The following is an 11,499-nucleotide window of genomic DNA, read 5'->3' as shown; positions in this document are numbered from 1 at the left end:
GAAAAAACGTAATTCATAATTATTTAATTTCCAATATACATAGAGATTTTAAACTTTGGTTATTCACTACATATCTACATATTATATATACATATAAATTACAGAATTTGGATTATCTCCGGTGAAAATGGAATAACCTAGTAATTGGAGATACTGTTTTCACGCATAAAAAAATATTCTTCCTCTCAGGTTTCTGAAATGATTTGATGATAGTTTATGAATTGTGTTTTTTAAAATTTCCTTTTCACTTATGTATCGACATACATACAATATACACATACATACAATATACACATGCATACAATATACACATACATACAATATACACATATGTACATAAAATACACACATACATGTGCATACATACCTATTCCAAATTTAGATTTCACCAGGATTAAAAAGCTTGAATATCGGATACATACTAAGAGACGAATATTTAGGAATGAAGAATTATAAAATATATAGGTTCATACATATGTAGTAGGTATGTACCAGTGGCGTGCGGTCCATGGATGCGGTGGATGCGGCGCATCCCCTATAACTTTAAAAAGCCAAGAGTATTTTTAATAAATATTTGAATTTCGCTTCGATGTATTCTTAGTGATGTACGTGATTATGATGTAGTTTATGAGTATATATATATATATATATTTCACATATCACGTGTTTTTTGTTACATGATGCATTATATAGGATCTTTTGATAATTTTTATTAAGGATTCGCATAGGCGGGCGGCCGGCCGGCCACAGGCGAGTGACGGGTGTAGACGCTGACTGAAGTGCGCCCGCGTCATGGATTCGGAGTCGATACCGATCCCATTTGCGCATGCGCACTATGAGGCTGTCTTATTCGCGCGGACGCGTTGACACTTGTTTAACCTCTACGGTGGATTCGGTTTCTCTGTTTGCTTATCTATTGAGTTTCACTTGGAAGCCGCTGTTGATCGATATTTCCGCACGCTACGCCCCAAGTTATTTATCAAAAAGCTAGCCGATTCATTTCTTTAGACGAAGTTAATCATTTATACTGTAAGTTGGTTATTTTTTACTTTTGAATTAAGTTTTCATTTTAATTAGTTTCGTCTAACTTTATTTTTAGTTTACTGTTCCACTACTTACGAGTTTTCATTATTGCCTTTAATATGGATATCGAAAATAACAATGAGAGTGGACTTGTCGTCGAGATCAATAATAATTGCAATTGTTTAATTGAAAATGTGCTGAAAAGAAGATTTGCTTCTCTCCCATTTAATGAAAAGGAGATTATTGTTAAGAGCCCCAAACCCACACCAATATTAAATATTCAGTCTAAAACAAAAACATTTAAAAGGTATTTTAACACAGAAACATACGAAAAAATTTCATGGATTTGTGGATGTGCTCACTTAACGAAATTATTCTGTTGGCCATGTATTTTATTTTCTCAAGAAGTGAATGTCTGGAGTAAATTTGGATTTTCTGACCTAAACAATTTAAGTAAATCGCGCAAGAGACATGAATGTTCTCAAGCTCACATATGTTCTGCTGCTCAATTTAAAAAATTTGGAAAGGGACCTCGTATAGAAAATTTTTTAAGTGCTCAATTTAAAGCAAATATTGAAATGCACAACAAAGAAGTTACTGCAAATAGATACATTTTGTCGAAATTAATAAGCGCGATCTGTTTTTTAGCAAAACAAGAACAACCTTTACGAGGACATTTTGAACACCAGGAATCGTAAAATAGAGGGAATTATATTGAATTGCTGTATCTGTTGAGTGAATCAGACATAAAATTGAAAACTCATTTAGATAACTCTACGGTGTTTACTGGATTATCGAACCATATACAAAATGACTTGGTATCCGCAATATCAAAAGTCTTGCTAGATGAGATTAAAACTGAAATACGTGCATCAAAATTTGTTTCCATAATTGTGGACGAATCTACAGATATCAGTCGCAAAGCTCAGCTATCTACTATTTTTAGATATGTAGATGAAAACAATGAAATTCAGGAGAGATTAGTTGGATTTGTCGATGTTAGTCCCAATAGAACAGCTAATTCTCTTTTTCAGCACATACGTGAGACCTTGGAAGAATTTGGTTGTTTGGACAAATTAATTGCACAAACGTATGATGGAGCGGCTGTAATGTCCGGGGAGCATAATGGAGTGCAACGAAAAATTCGAGATATTTGTCCTAATTCTTTATTTGTCCATTGTTACGCTCAGAGATTGAATTTAGTTTTGTCGCAATCTGTTAACCATATATCCGGATGCAAACGTTTTTTCAGCCGTATGTTGTCATTTTCAACTTTTTTTTGTAAGTCTTCAAGAAGAATTTCCCTTCTCGATTGTCAAATAAAAAAACGATTTCCCACTGCTGCCCCTACACGATGGAACTACAATAGCAAAATTTTAAATATGGTATTAGAATATCAAACAGAATTAATGGAAATATTTAATCAAATAATTAATGATGAAGACGAATGGGATACTGATGCTGTCATAAATGCTGAAGTCCTTCATCGTTATTTAAAAGAGTTTGAATTCAATTTCAATTTGCATTTATTTTCTGCAATATTTAATTCGGCAGATTTTTTATTTGAAATTTTACAAAAAAAAACCTTTGACATATCGTATTGCGTAAGTGAAATTAAAAAATTTGTAAAATATTTAGATAACAAAAAAGACGATTTTGATTCATTGTGGAACAAAGTAATAACTAAAAATTTTAATAGAAAAAGAAAATATGCTGAATGTGAAGAAGATGTGAAAACAACGTATAAACTTCACTATTCTGAAATTTTAGAAACTCTTTCAGTAAATACAACCAATCGATTTCGAGATATCGAAAATTTAAAATTTCTTTTAATTTTTTTTAACGTCAAAAAATTTAAAGAATATGAAAATAATTTTCCAGATATCCTATTTAAATCACTCCACCTAACTTATGGAAAATAATTTGATTTGATGAAATTAAAAAGCGAATTAATTTACATGTACTCAACGCAAGATTTTCATTTGAAATCTATAAATGACGTAAAGGAATTAATTGTGAAAGATGATCTAATAGAAGTTTTGGAACAAGTATTTAGTTTAATACAATTAATTTGTACGATACCTTCCACGAGCGCATCGGCTGAACGATCATTTTCGACTATGAAAAGAATTAAAACGTTCACCAGAAGTAGTCAAAGTGAAGAAAGACTCTCTGGTCTTACTAAAATTGCAATCGAAAAGAAAATAATGTCAAATTTAAAAAACAATAAAAAATTCTATGATGCGGTTATCGATGAATTTTGTAAAAAGGAACGAAGAATAAAATAAAATTTTAAAAAATAAATTGGTCGGTTTTTTTTTTCAAACAAGAGACAGCATCCCTTGTTTGAAAAGTCACCGCACGCCACTGGTATGTACATATGTATGAACCTATATATTTTATAATTCTTCATTCCTAAATATTCGTCTCTAACAATGTGGAATCTATAACTCATCACTTTTTGAAATGTTTGACTATTTTTTCCTTAGAAAAGATATTGTTTGTTTTAAAATGAGTTAGTTTACAATGTTATAAAATCATAATGTTTTTTCAAATACAGCAGCTATGTACATATGTATAGGTATATAATCGTTGATAAATATTTTTTGATGACCCCAAACTCTAACGTTCCATTAATTTAACCTTTTAAAAACTAGAAAAATATATTATAACGATTCATAACTATAAAATGTATGTATAATCGAGGCTAATTTCATAACGAGAAAGTATTAAATCTTCTCACACAATCCACATAACTTCGTGTAATAATCATTATAATAAATTATTACACAGCGTCAGATTTGCTTAATAACCCATTTTAAAATGGATGTATCATGGTGTAATTCAATTCCATAAAACTAATGAATAATTTATGGTGATATCAAATGCAACAAGACAAAGTTAATTATGACGTTAGCGCCACACCGCAGACTGATAATAAACTGCTAATTGCTTCGCTTTCAAGCGAGAAGAGATGAAGTAGTTTCGTTTACGTTTGTACATCGCACACTGTATACCCATACAATGTTATTAAACGTCAAATGAATTTATATCCAAAAATAAATGAATATTACATTCGATCGATTTAAATAAAATATTCATTTATTATGTTAATACTTTTAGATAGGTGGGTAATTCAGTTCAGTTCGTTTCGAATCGATGTCGAGTGATTTTCAATCTGTTCTCTTTAAGACCACAATTTTCATTCTTTTTTTGGTGTTTGTGCAGAAAACCACCCCAGGTAGCAGGTTCCTTACTTCGCAAAGTAGCTATCGGTGTTTCAGAAACGTGAGACGACTGCTAAAGTCCGAACTTACGTATCCATATGTATGTATATAACATAATATGGCTGAAACCTTTTCTATACCTTTTTACTCTGTTGCATAGTACTCATTCAAAATTTTAAGCCTACCTTTATGATAAAATGATATTATGTAGATAATATACAATGCAATTTGTATAATATATACAATCAAAAATCTAAACTTCAATTTATCCAATAAATACATTACTATATGTATATAAAAATTTCCGTTAATACTTGAGCACGTTTGAATATATTTTCCAAATCGTAAAAACTCCCTCTTTTTTCTGAAAGCTCTAACTTCACATTAAACGGCAAGTCATAATTACGCTTTACGATATTTTTGCGAAAAGGAGAGTGCAAAAGAAAATCTAAACAGTTTATTCGTTCGCTTAATAAACGAGAAGAAAACTTTTGTAGGTCTTTCACTTTTTAAGTGGGTCAGGCGAATAACTCACTTAATTATATTTTCATTAAGTTTTTGATATTTTAAATATCGTCTGAATTCTACGTACCTGTACACAAACTGGCTATGTAATTATCTATTCAATAATTAAAGACTTGATCTTACAATAAATGAAACATTATAAAATACATATACTTAATGCATAATTATACTTTGTATATATATACATACATAGTTTGTCGTGTAATTAATATGAGGATATGAATATTCAAACACGATGATTTATGGAGTTGTTTTTCCGAAAACGAATTTTCGCACTCGACAAGGCACACACTCCACAATTGGGAAAAACCCAAAGCGATTTTTAATAATCGGAATTTTATATTTTTGCACTCTTCAATATTTTTTCAGCGCGCATAAGTATTACAAAAAGCGAAATTTGCATAAATTATAATTCGTAATCTGACTTCAACGTAAAAAAATAGCACGCTCGTCTTCTTACATTCTGATTGTTTTCGTTATGGATGAAAGCGCTCTGAAAAACAACCCTTTCGTTCCGTCCGAGTTCGGCAGGCCCTCTCTTATCTCGTCGTTTCTCATCCATCGGATCCGCGCATAAATTAAGATAAACGATCATGAATTATTCAATCGGTTGATTAAGATTTTTTTAAGTGTCTCAATATTAATCTTGATTAATTACTTGCAATTTGTTTTGAGTGGTACCTATGTCTACTGAACCATTACTACTAATTACACGTCACTGAACAAAGTTGATTAAACATAAACAAATGGCAAAACGTCAAGACTACCCCTTCCAAACAACGTTATTATAAAACGAAAATATAGCAAAATGCATAATTGATATATATTTTTTTATACATATAACAGAAAGGCTTAACAGGTAAACCAAAATGCGCTTTCCTAGCCTTAGCACTATTACATAGTGCATATATTAAATATACAAATCTAAAAAATCGCGAAAATATAAATAGCCTCGTCTAATGAAAATAAAGAAATAATATAAGGGGAAAAAAACAGATATTTAAAAAAAACGTCGCTTTTAACCACAAAGCCAACTTCGACCGAAACTGAAAGAGTTTCTTCCATTACTAGAAATATTTGTACCAAATTAAGAAATAGGAATAGTGTTCTTAAAATGCTATTTCAATTGAATTTACTTTTATAATAACTTTGTGATATTTTATAAATAAATAAATAAATTTTAGATAAAATATAAATTAAATACTTTTTACATCATACATACGACGCGGCATCCCGGAAATCCCGGGAACGATCTCAAGCTCCACCCCGTGTCCCAAGTATTGAAAAAGTCTGGGAAATCAAAAACCCTAATTTATACCATCGCGAAATTTCGCAATGGTATATAAGACCTTCCATAGATATATTGAATTATTTTCACACCCTTATAATTTGACACTTTTCAAAATAGGACCATATTTAAAACAAACACTGTAGAATCGATTATTACATAAAAGAAGCACAAAGTTTAAAGTGAACCTCTCAATATGTCAATATATTTTATGATAAATGAAAAATTCGTATGAAGTTAGCCCATGAGTTTGCACCAAATTTTCCGTTACTATTTTTCCAAACACCATTTCACAAAAATTATTCGAGTTGCTTCAAAACAAAAACATTATTTCAATATGATCGCCTTTGCGGAATCTGTTTTTCTGGCGACGACCATCATTCAACCGGATGGAAATCTAGATGGGAGTAGTTTCCTTGCACGGGTGCCATGTTTAGTTACGATTTGCATGGTTCGCGGGGCTGCTCGCGGCAATAAATATGCTCCCGTACAAAGAAAGTCCTCCGAGGGCCCGAAGGGAGTCCTCGGAGGGCCCCAGTCGCCGAGAGCGAGAGTGGATATTGGATGCTGCGGACGGGGGAGGTGCGGTGGGGTATCGGTGCCCGATCTAGCTGAGGGACCTCCGCATTAAATTCGCCATAACAATACAATGTCGACCCTTGCAATATTAATATTTCACGGCGGCTCCATTGTCAAAGGCTCTCGCAATATTGGCTCCAGCTCCTGAAGAATCAACAATTAATCAGAAACAACGGAGACCGCGCCGCCATTGTCGTATTTATCGCGCGCGCAAATTAATGCTCTCACATAAACGACAATTGATACGCGCGCACGTTTGTTTCGGAAAATGCGATATTTAACAGCCTCCAATTTTCCTAAATTAAACCTCTTACAATACAGAAGCTCTTGTGGCGGACCGTTGAGACTTAACACTCTAAGCTGTGTAAGATACAAGAACAACTGAAGAATCTATTCAGAAAAGGGGAGCTAAATATCATCTAAGACGCATAAACATATCAATCGTTCAAATTGTTTTAATTTGTACATAATGATTTAATTTTACAGAAGCTGCTTATTTTGAAATTATTATGATCTTTAAAATAATGAATAGCATTGCTATAATAATGCCCGTATTTATGTACATATATACATACATAATATGTAAACACATATTATATGTTAATATGTATTATATATTTTTAGAAACGTGTAATTTAATGTTTCCATATTGAACAGATACAAATCGTAAATTTAAATTTGTAACAAAATACCATATTGAAAATAAATCAAATATATTATGTATTTCGGAAGAGACTTCGGAGGGTGGTAGAATCAAGAAAACACCTATATATGTACATATATACATGTATATATTGTTTGCTATCAATATTTCCTATTGTAAAATAGTGCCACGAGCATTTAGCGCCATCTATTAAAAATTAATTTAACTAATAAGTTAATTTTTCTATTCCTGTTTTATATTATTTATATGTATGCTTTTACTTATAATAGTTATGATACACCCGATGAAATTTTATCGGGTCTATCACTAGTTTTCTATATTCGTATGTATGTATAATAATTTGTACGACACAATAGATGTACATACATCGTTGCCTGACATTATAAACCCCTTGCTATATTCCCTTATTTTTTATTAATAAATACTATCACGAAACGAAAAAAAAATTATTTCTAGTTATGACTATCATAAAATGAGCTATGATTGCATGTATAATATGTATACATGGAGTTGAAATTGTTTATAAAATAATTCCAAATTTATCTTCTTAATTTCAGAAACACACATTCTTAAGCCTATACAAAACGGACCAAACAAAACAGTATTAGAATTCCGATGATAATTTAAATTATTACTTCGTATACATATACATATGTATACACATACATAGACATATCTAGTGTAAATAAACCGATTTCATTAAATTGAAATGAATGATATATATAGCTTAAACAGATCAACGAAATACATATACCAACTGATGAGTGACAAACAATTTAATTATAAATCATGTCGTACTGAAAGTATTGTGTTTTTCGGTAAATACATGTTTTCTGAGAAAAAAAACACTGAGGCTTTCATAACAAAGTAAACACGAAAATTAAAATTATTTTGAAATAATTTATCATTCTCAAAACGGCTCGCAGCGTCCTTGGAGAGTGCGCGAAAAAAACATAATACGAAAAAAAAAATAAAGAAGAAAAGTTTCATCGCGTAATACAGAAAAAAGGCAAATTTTCACGTCGCCGCGCAGAACTTGTGCGGGGAATAAAGTGAAAATGAAACTTTCGCTAAAAACAAGTTTCAGAGTTCTTAAAAAAATAAATTATAGTAAAAAAATTTCGCAGATAGGGAACTAGAAGGGGGTGTGAGCCAGTGGATGTAGAAGGGGAGGAGTGAGTCGGTGAAATCGAGCGGTAAATGAGTGAAAAGTAATGGAAATGGGTTCACGGCAGAAATCTGGTAGGCTTCTGCTAAATATTTCACGGACCCTTCTCTACATTTGCAACGCCTCTTTACACTCCAAATCGTACATAAATTACACTCTTCACGAACAACCAAACATTTATGCAATTATGAAATACGACAGGCTGTAAACTACATAAACTCTCATACGCTCCATTTGACACGACTCAGCCAAGTAGAAACTTGAAAAACTGTAATTTGAACAGTAATTGATCGAAACATCACACATTTCATATGCATTAATTATGTCAAGAGCCTCGAGTATTGACACTTTTATAATCTAATGTCTAAAAGAGGCCAAGAGGCCAACTAAACTCTTGTAATTTATTATACATATGCTACCGGACGACAAACTTATTTACAAAATAAATCACATTACGGAGGACTGCTGATATATGTAGAATTTCGTATTTCGAAATTATGCGTGTACTTAAGTATGAATGAGGCATAAATACGCATTTTAAATACAAGGGAAGCGCAGCTTATGAAAAAGGCTTAACAAACTCGGCTCTGTTGGTCGTTCATACATCAAAGATTCTCTTTTCTATATTTCTGCCGAGAGGAAAATTACGAGAAGTTTCTTCAGCTTAAGTCTCCCCTTCCTACATAGGCCTGGCGCCCCATAACTACTGTGGCGCCTATGTTAATATCCGAAAACTCTTCCCTTTTCTGATAACAAAAAAAAAATACTGTTACGACACATTTAAATTTTAAATGAGCCCTCCGGAAAATCTTATACACTCGGCTCGCTTGTGCAACCATTCATTCCCCTTTTGTTAAATGTTGGATCATTGAATCAAAGCTTGTGTATTCAATATAAGCAAAGAAACCATAACGTTCGTACAAAATGGGGACACATTAGTTACGTTATGCAAAAAGTTAAACATTTATTCACCTAGGAAAAGACGCAAAAGAAAACTGTCTAACATTAAGATACACGCTTAAATGTTTATTTGTGTAAATATTATGAATCGCGATTGATACAACAAAATGGGCCTGAATGATAACGTGTATTTATTGTGCTGAATAAATATAATATTTACATGACGATACAAAATCAATACTGAACGATAACAGAATCAATATAAATATTAATATAATATATTAGATTTTCCCATATAACAATTGTACGATGGAATGTATGTATGTATAATATCATATAATATATCTGTATCTAAATGTATATATTTAGATACATAAACAAAACAAAAATAAAAAAGATGCAATACTAACTCAATATTTAAATAGGGGTACCATTTATCGGTCCATCAAATAAAAATAATGTCCCTCTTTAAGATAGCTCGCACGACAGAGTCGGTTTTCGCTCGGCAAATCAAACGTTAAACGGGTTGCCAGTAACAAAAATAAAATTAAAAAAAAATAAAAATACCGACCTTAACAACCTAATCTTAAATGACCAGGGCCTACTTAACTTAACCTAACCTAACCTAACCCTTAAATAAATAAGTGTTGGCTGCTACGATATTACGATTACCCATTGAAAATGTAACTGGTTATGATTTCACTGAAACGTCAAATTTTAGTTTTGTTACTGGCAACCCGTTTAACGTTTGATTTGCCGGGCAAACGCCAATTCTATCGTGCGAGCTATTAATTTTTTTATATTAAATGTCGTGTTGACATTTGTGGTGTAATGTATTTCATAGCCGTGCCAAAAATAGAATCCCTTTAAATAGTGCAACATTTTTACGAATAAAAAGTTTAATCATCACGCCTTCATATTTGTAGCAAAATCAAGCCAAAAATTTTGGTACCAATACCCAAAAAAATGTCAGTAAATATTCATAAAGTGGTAAATAAAAAGAATTTAATGGTCAGTAAAAAACAGTTTATTTTATTTTAAAAACAGTTAATTCACTAATTCTGGTATCACTGTATAATCCAAAAACCTTTGTTCTACTAGACTAAAACCAATCTTGGTATTTCCATACATGTTTTTTTAATACTCTTAGCCAGCAGCATAGCTCATTGGTTACGTTAAGGCTAAGCACGGAGAGGTCACCGGGTTTGATCCCGTGAACTGATCTCTATTGAAAAAAAGATATTCTGAGTATAATCTGTAGTTCTGCTGATCAGACTTGGATATTTGTGACTCCAGGAAGTCGATCGCTTCTTATCAGAGTTTGCCAAATTATCTGATTTCATTTTTGAAATGATATCACCATCAAATCACTAATATTTGAATATGATTTTAAACCATTAAAAACTACAAATTTATATATACAAGGTTAATACCATAGATTTCGCCCAGGGGCAAAACCTGTAATGACATAATGGAAATTGGAAAAAAAAATGTTATGTTTTAGCTTGACGACTTTTTATAACAAAATTTCATGTATTTTTTAACAGGAATGTTAAATTTATTTAATTTAAATATTGACCAATTTATATAAAGTACTGATTATTTCAATTAATTAAAAGCCATTTAGTCTATTAATTGACAACAAACATGCCAATCAATGGATACAGACCATTTATAATATTAACAGATCATTTTGATAAATTACTGACAACTTTAAATACAGTAAATATACATGTAAATACAGGCCTAAAAAATCGATAAAAAGTTTGAGTATAGCTTTTTTTTATTATATAAAATACAAACGGTTACTTATTTATTTACTTTTAGTAGACATAGGAATATTTCCGTTAAAAATTGTACACGTGCACACATTGGAACATTTATATGTTTGTGAAACGGTGTAAATAAAGTTTTCCGCAATGATTATAAAATATTTACTGGCCGCGATAACACTTCTTTTTCATAATCAAAGGGGATATAAATTACAACGGCGAGATAAAAAACATAAATTTGACGTGGAAAGCGGCGGTGGTGAGGGAATGAGGGGGGGGGGGGTTAACGGAGAGGCAAAAAAACTTTCATGAATTGTAAGAAAGGCGTGGAAGCTTTCACATTAATTTTCTTG

General features: G+C 31.6%; 1 protein-coding gene across 1 annotated transcript; it reads left to right on the top strand.

Moving 5' to 3' along the window:
* The first annotated feature begins 717 nt into the window (after positions 1 to 717).
* LOC143915246 (uncharacterized) lies at positions 718 to 3,298 on the top strand. Its single transcript, XM_077435797.1, has 2 exons — positions 718 to 1,029; positions 1,100 to 3,298. Exon 2 carries the CDS (start codon positions 1,143 to 1,145, stop codon positions 1,719 to 1,721), a length of 579 nt encoding a protein of 192 aa, XP_077291923.1. The 5' UTR covers positions 718 to 1,029; positions 1,100 to 1,142; the 3' UTR covers positions 1,722 to 3,298.
* Positions 3,299 to 11,499: the final 8,201 nt, after the last annotated feature.

The sequence above is a fragment of the Arctopsyche grandis genome, chromosome 8 (genome assembly GCF_051622035.1).
Source record: "Arctopsyche grandis isolate Sample6627 chromosome 8, ASM5162203v2, whole genome shotgun sequence".
Taxonomy (NCBI): Eukaryota; Metazoa; Arthropoda; class Insecta; order Trichoptera; family Hydropsychidae; genus Arctopsyche; species Arctopsyche grandis.
Note: the sequence above shows the minus strand (reverse complement) of the source record. Positions and strands in the feature narration are given on the sequence as shown.